We start from the raw sequence: 19,160 nt of genomic DNA, 5'->3' as shown, positions 1-19,160 counted from the left end.
TGGGCAGGAAGGATAACCAACAGTGTCAAAGGCTGTAAGGAGATCAAGAAAGATAAGGGCTGAGGAAAGGCCATTCAATCTGTCAATAAGGAATTCCCCGGTAACTTTGGAAAGAATAAAGTTCACCAGCATTTACTGAGCGTTTGTGGAGCACCTGGCACAGCGTGCGCCACGTGGTGGGCACTCAGTAAATGCCTGACTCCCCTCCTCCACCTACCACATGCCAGACACCACGCCAAGGGCTGTAAAAGAACCGTCTCTGCTCTCAAGGAGCTTACAGTCTAAGGAGAGACAACATGGAAAACAACCGTGCAGGCAAGAATGACACAGGACACGTGGGAAACACTCCACAGAGGACGGCATTGGCATGAAAAGGGATCAGGAAAGCTTTCCTGTAAAAAGAGGAATTTCAGCTATGGCTTGAAGCAAGCCGAGAGAAGTGGAGGTGGCGACGAGGAGGGAGAGAAAAATGTGGGCCAAGACGTTCCAGGCTTGCGCCCCCTCCGCATGCGCAGACGCACAAAGATACACACATACTGAGACAGACACACACACACAACATGCCACGTGTGCATCCACCCTCACAGACACACAATGATACTGAGACATGATACACACACAACACAGACACTGACACACAGACAAGCACGACGTTCCAGGCTTGCGCCCCCTCCGCATGCGCAGACGCACAAAGATACACACATACTGAGACAGACACACACACACAACATGCCACGTGTGCATCCACCCTCACAGACACACAATGATACTGAGACATGATACACACACAACACAGACACTGACACACAGACAAGCACGACGTTCCAGGCTTGCGCCCCCTCCGCATGCGCAGACGCACAAAGATACTGAGACATCACACACACACACACACACACACACACACACACACACACACACACACACGCTGAAAGAACAAGGCCCGTGTATACGAGGCACACGCAGGACAGAAAGCGCCCTCTAGCGATCTGCCCAGAGCAGCACAGCCTGCGCAAGCAGGAGATCCGATTTGAACCCAGGGCTTCCGGGGGCGGAGGTCGCCTCGGGGTGGGGGAAGAGCGGGGCGCTTCCGAAGGCCCGGGAGGTGAGGGCGCGGCGGTAGAGAGGCTCACGTGCTACCACGAGGGCGCTCCCCACCCCCACCCCCACCCCCGCCCCGCGCTACGCGGGGATGAAAGAGCGCAGGCGCGGAGAGGAGGCGCCAGGGCTGCCGGGAAGATGGCGGGAGGCGGGTGTTTAGCGTCCGCCGCAGGCTTGGTGCGGCGGAAGAGCTGGGACTTTGGCGCCGCTTCCTTCGGCCCCGCGGCGTTGCTCTCCCGAAGGCTCGAGAGAACGCCACGGAGGCTCCCAGGTCAGTGTCCGGAGGAGCGGCGGCCGCCATGCTCTCCTGGGCCTGACCCGCCTGCAGGCCTCCTTTGCTGCCCCGGTCTCAGGTCCTCCTCGCTGCCCCTCTTTCTCAGCTCCCGCCTCCCCTTCCCCCCTCCCCTCTCGCCCCTCCTGCTCCCCTCCCCCTTCACTTCCGGGTTCTGCCCTCAGTGCCCCGCTCACGTTTAAATCCCAGCCCCACTCCCTACTCACTGACGGTTTTCAGCACCATAGATTTTCCAATATTTTTCCTCAAATCTGACACAAAGGACAAAGAGAGGGAGGGGAAAAATGAGTGGAGCAGCGGTCAGGCAGTCTTGGGGTCCCGCCTTTCGCTGAGAAGTTTCATTTCGTCCTGTTGTGCACCAGGTGTATTGAGGTTATTCACGTTGAGTTTGATCCCCCGCTGGTAGCCCCATCGTACGTCACCTAAGGTCCTGGGGGTTGTCAGCCGCACCATCGTCCTTTTTATGTTAAGCGCAGATTCTTGGATGTGTTGGAGGGTCTTTTTAAACCTTCCCATTGTAATCTGCCAGTATTTTGTTCAAATAAAGAAATTTACAAATGCTATCCTTTGACATCTTAGAAACCAAAACATGTTAGCATTTGTCTGAATTAATCTCCCCGAGGGATCAGCTTCTCTATTAAAAATGATAAATTCGGCCCTTGACGTCTGCTTGTACGCACCCTTTGCCCTCTCCACCTTGAGGACTCTCAGGTTTATCCTTACAGGACAGGATCGTTAAGTGTCCCCCACTGTTGGAGACCTCTCCTAGTGTTTCTAGTTGTTACCACTCTCATCCTATTAAGACTGCTTTGTTTTACCTTATATTTACTTGTATACGTGTATTTTCTTTAGAATATAAGATTCTTGGGAGCAGGCATAATTAAGTTTTTAGGGGTTTTGTTGTTGCTTTTGATGGTGTTTGGGGTTTTTTTGGTGTGCTCTAGATCCAGGGTTGGAAAACCTGGTTCCCCACTCCTGCTCTTGAACTCCTATATCTTGCATATACTAAAAAACAATAATGTTTTTTGGATTGAATGGATTTTGGAGAACTTTTTTAACTTTGTAAGTGGTATAAAAAAGAATTGTTTAATGTATAAAAGATTACCTTCTTTAACCAGTGTTTGTAGATCAAAGAGTTTTTAATCTTGCCAGAAAAATTTTACTGACATTCATTCAACAAAAGTTCTTTTGTGTCTAAATACTGAATTAGATAATATTGAAGAACAGAAAAGAAGAGAAAACAAAGGCCATGTTCTTAAAGCTTACGGTGGAGTTGATTTCCAAATCTTTGTTTTTAGTCTTGTCATCTTTCCTGATGTCCGCAGTCACATTTCCGATAATCTACTGTGGTAGGAGAGAAAGAACACTGAACTTTGGAGTCAAAGGATTTGGGTTCAGATCCTGCCTCTGATGCTTACTACTTTTATGAGCTGAGGCAAGTCTTTTGACTTCTCTGGATCCACTCTGTCTCCTCATGTGTAAAATGAGGAAATTGAATTAGATGACCTCTACGGGCCCTGATTTCTACCTATTATGTCCTTCCAGTAGCTTAAATTCAACATGTCTAAAAGTGAAATAATTTCTCTCCCAAATCTCCCTTCCCTTTTTCTAGCAGTGTCATCACCCATGCTCACAAGTTTGATGTTATCCTTCATTGTTGTTCAATTGTTTTCAATGGAGTCCAACTCATTCTGACTCATTTTGGGGGTTTTCTTGACAAAGACACTGGAATAGGTTGTCATTTCCTTCTCCAGATCATTTTACAGATGAGGAAACTGAGACAAGCAGGGTTAAGTGACTTTCCCATGGTCACACAGCCAGTAAGAATATGAGGCTAGATTAGAACACATGAAGAGACTGTCTTCCTCCTGTCTTCAGACCCTGCTCTCTATCCACTGTGCCACCTATCTTTGACTTTCCTCTTCCACACTCCTTACAGCCATTGAGTTGTCAAGTCCTTTTGACTTGAACAACAAATTTCAGACTCCAGTTTGGTTCATCACCATTCTAGCTCAGGCTGTCATTGCCTTTCACCTAGACTGTTGTGCTTTCTTGGCTTGTCTTTACCAGCCGCAACACATTTTATGTAGTAGTGTCAGATTAATGCATAGTTTTAGTCAGTACTCCTTGTTCGTAATCCTTGATTCTCACTTAACTGAGCAGATAAAATACAAATTATGCAGAGTACCATTGAGGTCCTCTGTACTGTATTGCTTTTCAGATATATCTGTCATTGCCCTCACTTTGTAGTATTCTTTTTCTAGCCAAAATGAACTATTTGATGTTTCATGGAATGTGTGACACAAAACAGAGTTATGTTTGTCAGTTTTGAAAATATTTTGAGATATTCCTATTAAAGTGATGTTTGTTCAAGATAAAGAATGATATTTCAATGTGTTTTTGTTGTTTTTCTTTTAGTTTGCAGATGGAGGACAAATCTTTCTTTCCTTAGTCGACCAGACCTTCCAAATCTGGCTTATAAGAAGCTAAAAGGCAAATCCCCAGGCGTTATTTTCATCCCAGGATATCTGTCTAATATGAATGGGACAAAAGCAATGGCAATTGAAGACTTTTGCAAATCTCTAGGTCATGCCTATATAAGGTAGGAAATGTTTCAGAGAAGACTCTGCTATTACATAGGATAAGGATGGCTTTTTGGTTATAACTAACCAGAATAAAGTGTAGCCAGCTTTTTTATGTTGTTATTATAATAATAGTATAACTTTCATGTTGTAGATTTAGCATGCAATAATTTTACTTTAATTTTAACCCTCCCAATTTGGAATTCCTAACAGTTTGGTTATAGATTATGATAGATATGATTGTAAAAAGTTTTTCAATTAATCAAAATCCTCCTTCCTTTCTTTTCTCCCTTCCATTGAGAAGGAAAGAAAAATGAAACCTTTGCTGCAAACATGTGTAATCAAGAAAAGCAAGTTCCTGTATTGGCTATGTACAAAAAAAAAATGTCACAATCTTCACTCTGAGTCTTCCTTTCTTACAGGAGGTGGTTAGCATTTTCCATAATGAATTCTTTGGAGTCCTGGTTGGTCTTTGTATTGCTCAGCGTTCCTAAGTCTTTCAAAGACTTGGCAGTATTGATGTTATACAAATTGTTCTTCAATTTATTTTGTTATCAATTCACACAAGTCTTCCGAAATTCCTCTGAAACCATCCTTACATAATTTATTATAGCACAATAGTATTTTATCACATTCACATATCATAACTTGTTCAGCATTTCCTACTTCTTGGACATCCCCTGATGTCTGAGAATTTCTAATTCTTTGCTACTTCAAAAAGAGTTTTATACATATTTTTGGTAAATATTACTCCTTTTCCTCTTTTTCATATCTCTTTGGAGTATAGACCTAATAGGTCAGAGTTTTGTAGCTTCTTAGGATAGTTTTGTAACTATCTTTTGTAACTTCTTAGGATAAATACACTTTTTAAAAGGGCATTGTGTTAAGAAGGTTAATAGTATAAAAAGGATCTTTAATTTACTGGAGAATAAACCTATTAAGCACTTTAGAAGCGCCATTTACACATGAACAATAGATATAATGTGATTCTTATCAATTATAATTATTCTTAATTTGAACATATTGTTTTTAGGTTAGTTCAGGGTGTTTTTTTCAAAGCTACATTTACTTAAAGATATTCTAAAATTAAAACTTTTTGCTGGCTTCCTAATTGATTAACCATCTCATCCAAGTAGTTCAATTTGGGGAAGACTTACTGTATATTTTTAAAAATGTAAGTATGTGAGATTCCATTCAAGTGGAAATAGCACATTGAATATTTGGTGCCATAGGCCCTGTCCTTGAGTAATTTATAATTGAATGGAAAAGATAAGTAAATAACTCTAACCCAAAGGTGAATGAGATAGATAACTGGTTCAATTCAGTGAAAATGATAGAGAAATTTTAGGGGGAAGGTTGAGGAGGGAGATCTACACTGGGACTCTAGCCCCTGAATTGCACCTTGAAAGGTAGGAAGAACTACTTCAGGAGACAGATATGGGGAAGATTGGTAGGGTATTAGGAAGGGATGAAAAGGGTTTGAACATAGTAAGAGAGAAGGAATCTATTCAAAGCCTAGGGAGTTGTGTCAGCAAAGACTTGGAGGTGAAAATGAGGAAAAGATAATGGCCTTAATTTGAAGGGAATAAGTAAGAGAAAACTGATTGGAGCCAGCCTGGGTCTTGAAAGCTAGGGTCAGGAATTTACCCTGGGTATGGTAGGCATTGGACAACCTTCGAAGATTTTGGAATAGAGGAATGACATTGTCAGAGAGCATCAGGAAGATTTTTTTTTTTTAAAGACAGAATTCTGATGATTGGACTGTAAAAGAAATGGATTAGAAGCAAGAAGATAGCTATGATATTGTAATAACCTGCATGAGAAAATGAGGGCCTGAACTGTGGTGATTTCAGTAGAACTGAAGAGGAGGATATGAGAGTTTGAGGTAAAATTGGAAGAACTTCAACAGACAGTTAATAGGCACCTACTATATCCCAGGCACTTGGAATATAAAAGAAGAAAAAATTCCTGCCATCAAGGAGGTAGTGTTTGGGGAAAATGTACGTATGGGGGTAGGGAGTAGTGCCTCAGCTTACAAACCTGAGTGATTGGGAAAATAGTGGTGACATTATGAATACTTAAGTTTTGAACATATTACATTTAAATATTTGTTATATAATTTAGATACAAATAGTTGGAAATATAGAACTACAATACTGAGGAGAGTTTGGGAAAATATATAGAATTGAGTCATCTGTGTAGTAATAGTCATTGAAATCAGGATGAGATCATACTAAGAAACAGGGGGTTACTTTTAGTGATCTCTCATTTTTGGCAGTTTTAGATAAATAATGTTAGAAACACACTTGATACCCAAAAAGGTATCAAGGAAAATTTATTACAGCAGAGTACAGAGGACTAACACCTTTGACCAATAGCAGGCTCAAACCTCCCTCCTAGGGCACTAAAGGAAGGAAGGAAGAGCACTAAATACAGAAGCAAGATGAGCTGTATACTGTTAGTATGTAGCTCTTGGTGTGATACCCCCTCCCAAACATGCTTTAACATAGACCCCATGATCAGAAAATGGAGGGATAATTTTATGTGGGGTCTGTCTGCTTATATGCATGAGGTTCATTAAGCAAGTGCAGTGGAGAAAAGCTTTCTCCAGGTTATTCTAGGTCATTTTCCCTGACTAGATTAAACTAGTTTTAGATTTGGTCACCTTTATCAAGAACTTTGTAATTTTCTGAAGGCTACTGTCTATCTCCTGATGGTTGAGTCCACCTGCAGTCTGCTAGCTTTCTTATTATCTGACTTATTCTCATTGACTTCATCAACTAATAACTCTGGAAACTTAACTTCTTTCTGTCTCTCACTGTAATTTGGTTATCATGCAGGTATTAGAGTTGTTCACATATTAAAGAGATAGTAATCCAAAACCTGCTATGCTAGAAACTTATTGGGGGTAAATTTAGCTAACATTCACATAATCACATATAAACTGCAGATATGTAACCTTCAGAATCTTGTATTTCATTTGGTTGTTTTGAGAATTAGAACAAGTTATTTTAGAAACTATAGGTAAATTGAGAGAATTGTATTAATCTGATTTCTTTTATGAAATTAACTTTGAAAATACTACATTTCTGAGTTTTGAAACTCATTTAGACTATTTTAAACTACATTCTCAAGACATCTTTTATGAGTATGTAATGCTAAAACTGTAAGAAATATAGTTATGAAATGTATCTATATTTGAAAAGCTTAAATTACAATTGAAGGCAGTAGTAAGAGGGTTCACTTTGCAGTCAGATCAAATTCTGCAGCCAGATTCAAATCTTGGCTCTGACACTTAATGACTCTGACTTTGGCCAAGGTACTTTACCTCTCTGGCTATCAGTAATTCATAAAATGAGGGAGTTGAACTAGAATCAGGAATGGGAAACCTGTGGATTTGTTCTGTGAAGTCTGGATTCAGTCAAAGGGTTGCACTTGGGGATTCAGAGCCTCGAAGCTGCAGATTTCCCACCCCTGTAGATATTTGAGGTCCCTTTCAGCTCTGGAACTCTGCTATTATGATAAAATACACTCCTGTAAAGTGAAATCAGGTTGTAGAGATTACTTTCTGTCTATATGTAATATGTAAATAAGTAGCCCAAGAGGAATTATAAAGGAGGTATAAAAGGAAGAGCACTCATTTGAGAAGATACCTGGGTTTTTATATATAGCCTTAGTACCTACTAGTTGTATGACCTCTGGCAAATTATTTATAACCTTTCTGGACCTCAGTTCCCACAACCCTGAAGAGGGGGTAGGGGAAGTTGGATACACTGTATGTCTGGAAAATCCCTACTACCTCTTAGGTTGTGTGATTCTAGCATTGTTAAATGGTCAGTTATTACAAGGAAGAGCAGACAGCTGAGATGTGAAGTTGTGAATGGAGATTTTATAGACAAGCCTTGATGGAGAGACCTTAAAGAATGAGTCGGATTTGGAAGTTGTGAGTAAGAGGGAAAAGCAATAGAAACACAGGCAAGGATATCAAATTTTATTTCCTGACTTAATCATTACCTCAGATTTTTTCATGTTTGTGATTAGAATATCACTGATGAAGACTAAGTCAAAAGTTAATATTTCTGCAGTTCTATTATTTGAGTTCAGAATATATATGATCATTTAATTTTCTTATAGGACAACATAAAATGTAATAGTTGGTGAAGGAAAAACTATAAAACTTATGATAGTTGAGTGTTTATAGGTTATATGCATTTTTTATAATTATGCTTTGTTCAGTTATCCTACATTCCTCATTCCAAAGTCTTAATCATCAATAAGCAGTCAGGTGCAAAAGATTTACATTGTGAATGAAACTAGTATTTAAAAAAAAAACAAACCTTTTATTGGTGCCTTTTGTTTGTTATATCAGAATTATGTGTTGGAGTCTCTCCCTCCACCACTGTGCCCCAAAAGTTAAGCAAAAGCCCCAAATACAGTGATTATGTCTACAGCATGAACCAGACTGCCTATAATCCCCTACTTCTCTGCTGAAAGAAAAGAAGGGTATTCTTTTTTCTCACACTTAGCTTCCTTTTAGGGATCTTTTCAGATACATTGTATAGATTCTTCTGTTTCTGAGCATTTCACTCTGCTTTTGAGATCTTAGATCTAGCTCTAGGAGGGACCATAGAATTTACCTAATCCAACCCTTTCATTTTTTTAACCTAAGTACTCTGACTTGCAAACCAATATTTGTTCTACTAGCTCATATATATCTTCCCTGGTTTCTCTACATCCTCATATTGGTCATTTCTTACTGCACAATAACATTTTATTATATTCATATACAACAGTTTGTTCAGCCATTCCCAAATAGATGAGCAGTCACTTGTGACTAGTTGTTATTTCTTTTACCTCATTGGCACTAGTGGATCAAAAGATAAGTACAATTGAGTCACTTTTCTAATTCACAGTTCTATCAACAGTGCATTACTTTGTTTTTTCTGGTCCCTCTAATCTCTGTCTTTTATCAGCTTTCTAATCTTATGAGTGAAGTGAAACTTCAGAGTTTTGGTTTTTTTTTAATATATGTTTATCTTAATATTAGTGATTTGGAACATATTTTCTTATGATCATTTATTTAAAGTTTTGAAAACTGGTTACATCCTTTGAACATTAATTTGTAGGGAAATGTCTTTTGGTCCTGTATGTTTGTGTTGATTCCCTAGATATCATAGATATCAAGCACGTATATAGAGGATAATTTAATGCAAGTTTTTTTTTTTCTTCTCCACACTACACTTTCTCTTCTATCAGAATTGATTTGCTCATGGAAAAGCTTTATAAAGGCTTTTGTAAATGTTGATTTAAATTATACTCAACTTCAGTAGCCTCTGAGGTCATCACTTTATTTCAAGCATTGATTTTCCTGCAGACATGTCAACTCATAGCAGTCTTTTACAGTTATGTCCAACTCATAATATGGAAAAATATAGCTTGTAAATATACAAGCGAGAGAACAGGAAGGATTAGATGTGTTTTGTAAGCGCCACCCCTCTCCCTCTTGATATAGATTACAGACTTTTAATTAAAAGCAAAGCAAAAGCATATTTTCCAAAAAGTCCTAAAGATCTATACATGACTTGAAAAGGGCAAGCATGAGAAAATGCTTTCTTTGATATTATATTGCTGTTCCTCATATGTACTACTCCACTTGCTTCTCAAAATCTATAGTTGCCTTCAAGACTCAATTCAAGCTGCATATTCTACATGAAGTCTCCCCTGATCCCCATACTGCAGGTTCCTTCCCAGAATCATCTTGTATCTAATTTATATATGCCTGTTTGTGCATGTTGTCTCCCTTAGGTAAACTGTAAACTCAAAGAGTTTAGGAACAGATTCACATTTTCATCCCTAGTATCTGGCATAGTGTTGGATAAATATCAATAAAATGCTCCTTAATGAGCTTCTCAAAGTTGTGGATGAGAACTGTTGCCTTGCATTCAGAGCCATTCAAAAATGTTGAATGGAGGCCAAGGAAGGCTGCCTGTTCTCTTTGTCAATGATGATTTGAGCACAAGAACACATATGAAGTTAAATTTAAGGTTATCTTAGTGTTTCTCAATGAAAAGATCAGAACATCCCCTATATCTAGGCTAGTATGAACTTGTCATCTACAACAATGTTCTACATTTACATTTCTTAGGAAGAACATGGAGTTGATTGACAGTATGTATTCTCTGATGAGTGGCTATAGTTTGTCAAATATTATAATGGTAGAGATATATATATCTTTGATATAGGACTGGAAAGGATTTTATTTGGGCAAACCTCTCATTTTACTGCTGAGAAGACAGTCCAGAGAAGTTAAGTGACTTACTATAGTCTAAGTCATAGAATCAGAATTTCCACCCAGGTCCTCTTTCTCTGAGTCCATTGCTCTTTCTACTATACCGCACCAAATGATGAAAAACAGTCAGCAAAATCATTTTAACATCATAATGAAAATGACCTGTTTTGTTAGTGCTTGCCAAATTCAATTCTATTAAGTTCTTGTCAGTCAAGGCTACCTAGATTTATGCAGAATAAGGTGGATTGGGACTGTCCTTGCATGTATTAGGTTAGAGAATCCTATAAAATAAAGTCTTTGATGCTTAGAAATAAAGATATCGAACTTTCAGAGATGTAACGCATAGATTACACTGAATATTTTTTTCTGATTGCATCATTTTTGGGGTGAAAGAATATTTCAGAGCCATTGCCTCATATGATGTTAGCAAAGCTGTTGTTTTATTAAAATTACAGAGCTCTCAACAATACTTACAGGACTAGTTAGTATCTTTCCCATCCCCAAGTCGATTACTGCCTCTTTGGTTCAGCTATTAACCAAACTGTTAACAATGTGGAATGTCATTTGGAATATTTCAAGAGAAAGTTGGTCTGTCAAGTAGGACTTGCAATTCAGTTTCATTACAATGTGTGAAAAAATCCAATTTTAATGTTTGTACTTGAAATTGGTGCATCAAACATGAGAGACTTGAGAAAAATTGTGCCTGTGTTGCTTGCATATTTGTTTTCTAATGATGAAAAATAATTTGTAAGCTTTAGAAGTAAGTAAGATCTCTCCAGAATACATTCTTGTACAGATTCTTGAAATGCTGAGGTCTACTCATCTTTTGTTTTCCAACAACAAACAATACAGTTAAGATGACAAGGAAGTGCTAGATGTAGACGTAAGCAGTAATAGATTGAATGTTACCGACAAGTAGAAAAACACCAAGAAGCACTAGAAAAAAGAGGTTTTTTTGGTTTTTTTTTTCTAGAGAATGAGAACAAACTTGTTATCTTAAGCAGTTTTGATGGCACTGGGGATATGAAGGAAGGGAAAAAGGGAGGGAGTCCTTGCCCGTCAGAGAAATCTACCTTGACCTTTGATTTAGCAGTTAATTTGGTAATAAGGAAGATCTTAACTAAAGAATATGCCACTGTATCTACTTGATCCTTCATGAGAAAGCTTTCTTTTACTTCTCTGTGTCTTATCAGGAATTTTTGCCAGAAAGCAAGTCAGAATAATTCTTGGTTCAGTACATATTCCAACACTGTTTCACTCTTTCATAATAATGACCCTGAGTAATCACAAAAAGGCCAAATTTTGTTCAATATGCTTTACTTTTTAGGTCAAATAGATAATAAGAAATTTTATAACGTGTTCTATTAAAATCATTTAAAAGGTTTCTTCTATTAAAAAACTGATTTTTTTTTTAAATCCATTCATTTGGAATACTTCATTCTCTGATTGTTCAAGATAAATTAGTTCTTATTCTAGACACTAAGCAGCCAGAAGTTGTTAGCTGTTCAGATTATGCTAATTTTCTTGGTCCTCTTCTTCCAATATAACTAACTATACGTTAAAATTTCAAGATCCCTGTTACACCAACTTGCTTATACATTTTTCTTTCTATATAGCCCTAACATTCTTAAAAAATGTAAGATTGAATTCTCATGTAAAGCCTTTACTAAAGCAATCTAGTTTTGACCATTTTAGTTATTTTAGTAACCTCATAGTTTGAGTCTCCATGTTTGTGTATATATCCTATGGTTATTCAGCCCCCAAGTTGTAAATTTGTGTATTGTCAGGTAGCATCTAAGAGAATTTTATCACTTCCACTTGGGATGCTGTCTAAGCCAGAATCAGACCTCCATGGCCTTGCTTCCTAGGATAAGCTCCTTAAAATGGAGGAGCATTATCTTGACCCACTTGACCATTATTCACCATAGTCTTCAAGATCTTTGGTACAATTAGTTAGAAATTGACTCTTTTCTGTATAAAATTTTTTAAAAATTTTATATTGTTTCCCAATTAAATCATAAATTGATATAAACATTATTAGCGACAGCCCCAAATAGTGTATTATATTTCATTCACAATGGGTAGTCCATAAAAAGAATGGACTGTCCTAGAAAACAGTGTAGCAAAATGCCCAATAGTCAATAATATCCTTTAAAAACTTATTTATACCAAGGGAAGGTAAATTCTTAATTATCCCCTATAATTTTTTTAATTTTAGGCTACTTTCTCATTAATGTTCAAACATCTTCTTGGGTCATTTCCCTTCCACCTAATCATTTTATATAATTCAAGGAATGTAAGGTAATTCATAAACAACTCCTTTATCTAGCATAGTAAAACATTTTGCCTAAATGAATTTTCAGATTAATTACCCTTCAGATGACAAAACTCAATTCAGACATTCTGATGGAAATACAAAATACTTAGCTATGTTTTTAAGCATAAGACACTGAACATAATTTAATGTTTTTGTGACATAAAAATGAACGTATATTTTAGTTTTTCTGCCTAATAATTATTAGGAATAGATGTTTTCTTCCTGCTGTAATGTATCTGGCTTAAATTGTTTTACCAAGACTGGTTGCCCCCAGTACCAACTCTGCTATTAATAATGACTTTAATAGGTCATCTTGTGGAAGGCAATTTACATGTAAATTTATAGATATTTACATATAAAGTTGTGTAGGTTAACCTATTCTCTGAGTTTTTTCTCAGTTCTATTTATTAAATAACTGGTATTTCCAAACGTAGTAAGAATGGTAAAGTAGTATGTTGACTCCTGGAGAATGTTATTTCTCTTGTTTATATTTAATAATCCATTCCTCAAGGGTTATGCAATATACATGGGAAAATTTGTATCCTTAGTTCATTATGTATATGCATAATACTCCAAAGGTATCATCTTTTTTACTTTTGGGTCCCTTCCCTCCCTCCCCCCACACACACATCCCTAATCAGTTAAGGACTGAATTCTGTATAACCTAGTAACTGCCCATGAATAGCTAGAGACCAAAAATTGACTAAAATTTCCAGCCTCTGTTATCAAGAGACTAGTGATACCAATTTGAGAGAGATTTTGGAGGAAGATGATGAATTTGTTTGTAGCCTTAGTCACCTATTTGAAGCCAATAAAGAAAGGACTCACATTCAGTAAAGGAACTGGAGGGAATGTGTGTGTGTATGTGCACATGTGCACGCATGCAAGTGCACTGGCATGTTTAAACCCCATATATACCACCCCCTCCCCCACGCCATCCTACCTTATAGGTGAACAAGAAATCCACAAATAAGGAAGTCAGTAAACCTTTCTCTCTTTTGCAAAATATAAATAAAATATTTCTTAAGCCCAAATACCCTTCATTGTATGAGAATTAGAATGATCTGCTATAAATATGGAATCTTAAGAATATCTAGTTTTTACACATTTAAGCAATTAAAGAAATATATAAACACATTGTTTGAACATTTTATATACCCTTGGTTTACAGAACTCAGTATCTTGTCAGGTGTTCGTGGAAGGAAGAGCCCTTTTCTGAGCATTTATTTCAATGATTTTTTTTTTCTGGAGATTTGTTTAGGTTGCCTATTTTAGGAAAAACCAACTTGCTTTAGCTATTATCAAGATACAGAAAATACTAAGTATTATGTTATTTGGTTTAGCTCAGAATTTATTTTTTTAAACATCTCAAATATTATGTATCTTTGCATAGTACTGTCATTCCTTTGTACTTGCATTGTAAAGTATGAGGAAGGGAAAGAACGTTATCTTTGGTTTTTGGTAATCAAGGTAATAGAAAATCCTGTTTACACATTTTATTATTTTACAGGTTTGATTATGCAGGATGTGGAAGTTCAGGAGGCAATTTTGAAGAATGTACAGTGGGAAAATGGAGGAAAGATGTTCTCTCTATAATTGATGACATAGCAGAAGGACCTCAGGTTGTTTTATGTGATTAAGTATTAACATCAGATAGTAAATTAGATTCATGGTGTGTGCTTTAAAAAGAGAAAAGGCAAAAGGTAAAATTTTGCTGCTTTAAAAGATTTTTTATTACTGCCACTTTCACTGCTTAACTTAGGTGTTTTTCTTTAAAATTTTTTTCATACAATAACTGTATTGTAATAATAGCTCGTGTTTACATAGGACTTTTCAGGTTTACAAAGCACTTTGCATATATTACCTCATTTGAACCTCACATCAGCCCATTGAGGTAGGTGCTACTTAGTATTATTATCTTAGATTTACAGATGAGGGAACTGAGACTCAGAAACTGTGAGTCTGATGATGATAGGAATAAATGTTGGAGGCACTTTCAGAGTCAAGTTCCAGGACTCACTGCTTCCACTCTGTCATGCTGTTTTTTCAACCACTTATGGAGAGTTAATTCTTGAACTATATATCTTCCCAAATATATCAGAGGCCCACAGTTTAAAATCAGTGACAGTCATCATGTAAAGTGTTCATTTTGTGGATTTTAATATCTTATTTTTAAAACAAATATTTTATTTCTAGATATTGGTTGGATCTAGCTTGGGTGCCTGGTTAATGCTTCATGCTGCAATTGCACGCCCAGAAAAGGTAGCAGCTCTCATTGGCATAGCTACAGCAGCAGATAGCATAGTAACAAGATTTAATCAACTTCCTGTTGAGGTGAGTAAATTGTGTGTGTGTGTTCATGTGCGTGTGTGTGTGTATACACATACCAGAGAGGTGTAACTCTAAAACATGCTTTCCTTCTAACTTTTCTATGTTTTTTTTTTAAGCCCCTCTCTTGCTTTTCTTTGCTCCTTCATGAACAGTCCCTTAACTTTTTCAACCTGGTACTTCAAAGTTCATTTCATTTTGTTTTCTTATTTGCTCAAAACCTTTCTCTCAGATTTTGTCTTGAGCCACATAGGGTCACTTTCTCCATTTGCATTCACGGTATGTCTCTTTCTTTACTAATCACATAACTTTATTTTGCCCACATCTTCTGTGATCTTTTGCACCTGTTCATTTTTATCCTTTTGATTTCATCCTTGCTTGTTGTTTAAACATTCATTTTGTTCCTTTTTTCCATTTCATATCGCAATGTTTATGATGCTAAATTGGCTTAATTTAGTACTTAGACAAATTTGTGGCAGAGATAAAGTGTCTGAAATGACAGAAGCTGATAAATTTCTCATGACTTGTCCTAAGTTATCTGTTTGAAGACACTGCAAGCTACAATGATAAAAACAAAATGGAAATTAAAAGTGTACACAGTTTTACCAGAAAAATGAGAACTTCTGCCCTAAATGTCAGGTAGCAAGTGGCAGCATTTTCTTTTAAGCCAAGGGTCAGCAGCCTTGGTTGTGCTTAAATATACCACTGTTGTGTAAGAAGATCCAAAGAGAAAAGGAAAGATATGAGAGAGAAAAGAAGAGGGATCAGTGGTATCATAAGAATTTTTCTCAGGACTCAATCAGTGACCCATATGCTATGTTACCTGATTAGTGCTCATTTTTTGTTCAGGTGGATGGCTGTATCAATTATGACCACAACCTTTTTGAAACCAAGCTTCTCTCACCTTCCATTTCAGCTGATTCTAAACTTCTCTGTACCCTTCCCCTTAAACATTTCTTAAGAAATCTTGAGTGACCTTAATTTCTGGTGAGAGATTCCTTGTTGGGGGAAAACTTAAGTCTCTTTCACCATGCTGAATTGAAATTTTTTTGTAGTCAGTTAGCAAATATTTAAGGACCTACTACGTGCTAGCACAGGGGTAGGGAACCTGTGGCCTCAAGGCCTGTTCTGTGAAGTTTGGATTCAGTCAGAGAGGGTCACCCTTGAGGACCTCATGGGCCATAGTTGGGCTTGAAGCCACAGGTTCCCCACCTTTATGCTAGGCAATGTGTTAGACACTGGTAATCAACAAACAATAAACATTGAGTGACTACAAAATTACAATCTGCTGTAGACACTAATCTTCCGAAGCCTTCCTCTTCCCCTTTTAGTATTTTTTTACCTGTAATACATCATTCAAGCAAATCATTTTAAAGATTTTCCAAAGATAAGAAAGTAGACATGTAAGTTAATATTTATTTCCTTTGTATTTGGGGGGTATTAATGGTCTTTTTTCCCATTATTTAAGTGAGCCTCTTTTTAATATTATTGTATTTAAAATGCTTAGAATCAGGAAAAGTAGAAGCCATGATCATTTCAACTTGAGATTTAACACACTGATCAAAATGACAAAAGTATTTATGTTGTACATGCATAATGCCTGACTGTCGCATGATTGGTATTTAATGAGAGTGAATAAAACATTTATTAAGTGCTTGCTATTTGTAAAGCACTGTGCTGAACACTAAGGATACAAATTGAAAAGCAAGGCGCTCATATTTTAATGGAGGTGACAACACATATGAAAGATTACAGCTGCAGGTCAGATGGAAAAGTCCCATTGTCCTTAGGGGGAAGTAGCGAAGCAGATGTCAGTTCTTCATTAATGTCATTGCCACTAATGAAATCATATCAGCTTCTGATACTGAACTCTAACAGTATCATGGACTTTGATGGCAAGAACGTTTTTTTCCTGGATCTTCAGGAGTTGTGGCTCTAGCACCTGTAGGAGCAGTGACCACACTGCATCTCCACGTCTTCCTGGGCTGATAACTGAGGGCACTGGGCTAGAAACCGTGCTTTTCCCAATGCTCTTGGACCCATCCTTCCTTGTTTTATAGCTATTTGAATACATATCTTATTCCCATAATGAAGTATCAGCTCCTTGAGGATAGGGACTCCATCTTATTCACTCTTTATATCTCCTCTACATATTGAGATCTGTGTGTTTTGAAATTAAGCAGATTTTTTCCTACATTTTTCACTGTATAAAACTACTATTTGAAGTTTCATTTTGTTCTCTATTCTTTTATTCTTAGGGTACAACTATACAACATTTGAATTTAAAATACTAAAACAGTGATATTTTTGTTGTTTTTTTTTCTCTTTTCTCAGTCTTTAAAGTTTGTAACTATGGCATGTAAACATAAGTGCAAATTTTAAAGTCTTGACTTTTCCCAACAGGTAAAAAAAGACATAGAAGTGAAAGGTTCATGGAAGGTGCCAACAAAATACAGTGACGATGGATTTTATATCTTTCAGTACAGTTTCATTAAAGAGGCAAAACTCCATTGCTTGTTACACGGCCCTATCCCTGTGACATGTCCTGTAAGATTGCTCCATGGCATGAAAGATGAGGTCATTCCATGGCAAACTTCCATGCAGGTTGCTGACCATGTTATCAGCACAGATGTAGATGTTATCCTTCGTAAAGATGGTGATCATCGAATGAAGGAGAAGGAGGACATCAAACTTCTTGTGTATACCATTGATGATTTAATTGATAAGCTTACCACTTCAAATTGAGTATATGCTGGCACAAATAAACACTTTATTGTGTAGCCAATCAAAACCCTATTTTTAATTGAAATTGCAGACTAATGAATCAGGAAGGCTGTGAGGATTGACAAATGGAAAGTACTGGTCTCTAAGTTGTTTCTCTTACCTCCATATTGTAAATATTGTATGAGAATTTTCTTAATGCTACATTTGCACAGATGGTAGATGTTGTGAATAAAGTATAGGTTACTGGAAATTTTTCTCTTCCATCCTAGACTTTTTTCATTACAATGTTTCCTACACTATTTTTTACCAAGAAAATGTTTGTGTTGACTGTGCCAACTATCATATTTGGGTAATGCTTCTTGAATTGTAAAATAAAGCTTAGTTTTTCATTTAGAACCATTATATATGAAGATTTGTGCAATAATTGTAATAGTTTTATGTTCAGATATGCAAATTCACAAAATGCACCAGAATTGTTAAGTGAAATTAAAATTTGAAAAAGTCTGATTATAATAAAGTTCAAAATGTAAAAGATTGTGACTTTTATAAAACGTGTTGTGATAGATATTGTAGAATACTTTAAATGAGGGTTATAAGAAAATTACTCCAGGTACCTTCATAACAATATGAAATAGGCAATAAGTTTATAAACTTTATTTTATTTAGAAGTTATATTTAAGCTTACTTCAAAATTTCAAGCATCCGTTATTTATGTGTGCACTTTTGGACTGATACATATTATAATCCCTCCATGTTTTCATGAATTCTTAAAATTAAGGAGTTCAGTATCTACTGGCTGGTCCTTTGAATAAACCTGGCCACACTTAATTTGGCTGATTTATGGCTGCACTGGAATGGAGAACTCTCAATCTTAGCATAGGACCTCCCAGAGCTTAATCCTTTAATAACATAGCCTTCAAGAATCTTTGGTTAGTTCCACATTAGTAGGCAAGCTTGTTTGTGAAACTTGAAGGATGAGACTGTTTTCTTTTTGTCTTTGTATCTCTTCTACTTTGGAACATCAGGTAGTTAATAAGTGTTTGGTGACTTGGAGGAACTATCTTGCCCATGTCACCAGTGACAAATGAGAGAAATATAAGGTTATATTTATCCTGATTAAATTTTCAAGTCTTTGATGTGGATCTGAAAATAAGAAAATTACCTCAGACATGCAAAATGGAGTAGATTCATGTAGCTGGGCAGCAGTTCAGTAAGAAAGACCTGAAGGGCTGGGAGAATGTTATGATAGATTGCAAATTCAGTGAACAAAGCAGAAAAAAGCTAATATTTTAGATTTCATTAATAGAAGCATAGGGTCCTGAATTGTTGTCCACTATGTTTATATAATTGGGTGTTTCCCAAGACTGTCCTGGACCTTTTCTCAACACTACCTTTCATAGTAACCTAATTAATAATAACTAGCATTCATATATCATCTATTATATGTCAGGCACTGTGCTAAGAATTTTACAAATATCTCATTTGAACTTTACAATAGCCTTGGGTGATAGGTGCTCTTATTGCCATTTT

General features: G+C 36.8%; 1 protein-coding gene across 1 annotated transcript; it reads left to right on the top strand.

Moving 5' to 3' along the window:
* The first annotated feature begins 1,094 nt into the window (after positions 1–1,094).
* ABHD10 (abhydrolase domain containing 10, depalmitoylase) lies at positions 1,095–18,162 on the top strand. Its single transcript, XM_072614035.1, has 5 exons — positions 1,095–1,369; positions 3,809–3,992; positions 14,089–14,200; positions 14,775–14,912; positions 17,310–18,162. The coding sequence occupies exons 1-5, from the start codon at positions 1,237–1,239 to the stop codon at positions 17,649–17,651; spliced, it is 909 nt and encodes a 302-aa protein (XP_072470136.1). The 5' UTR covers positions 1,095–1,236; the 3' UTR covers positions 17,652–18,162.
* Positions 18,163–19,160: the final 998 nt, after the last annotated feature.

This window comes from Notamacropus eugenii, chromosome 5, assembly GCF_028372415.1.
Source record: "Notamacropus eugenii isolate mMacEug1 chromosome 5, mMacEug1.pri_v2, whole genome shotgun sequence".
In the NCBI taxonomy this organism is placed as follows: Eukaryota; Metazoa; Chordata; class Mammalia; order Diprotodontia; family Macropodidae; genus Notamacropus; species Notamacropus eugenii.
Note: the sequence above shows the minus strand (reverse complement) of the source record. Positions and strands in the feature narration are given on the sequence as shown.

Bases quoted from the DNA above. Each gene is read 5' to 3' on its own strand.
- ABHD10 (XM_072614035.1), top strand. From the start codon at position 1,237: ATGGCGGGAGGCGGGTGTTTAGCGTCCGCCGCAGGCTTGGTGCGGCGG. The intron at 1,370-3,808 runs GTCAGTGTCCGG...TTTTTCTTTTAG, and splicing joins AACGCCACGGAGGCTCCCAG to TTTGCAGATGGAGGACAAAT. The intron at 14,913-17,309 runs GTGAGTAAATTG...TTTTCCCAACAG, and splicing joins TTAATCAACTTCCTGTTGAG to GTAAAAAAAGACATAGAAGT.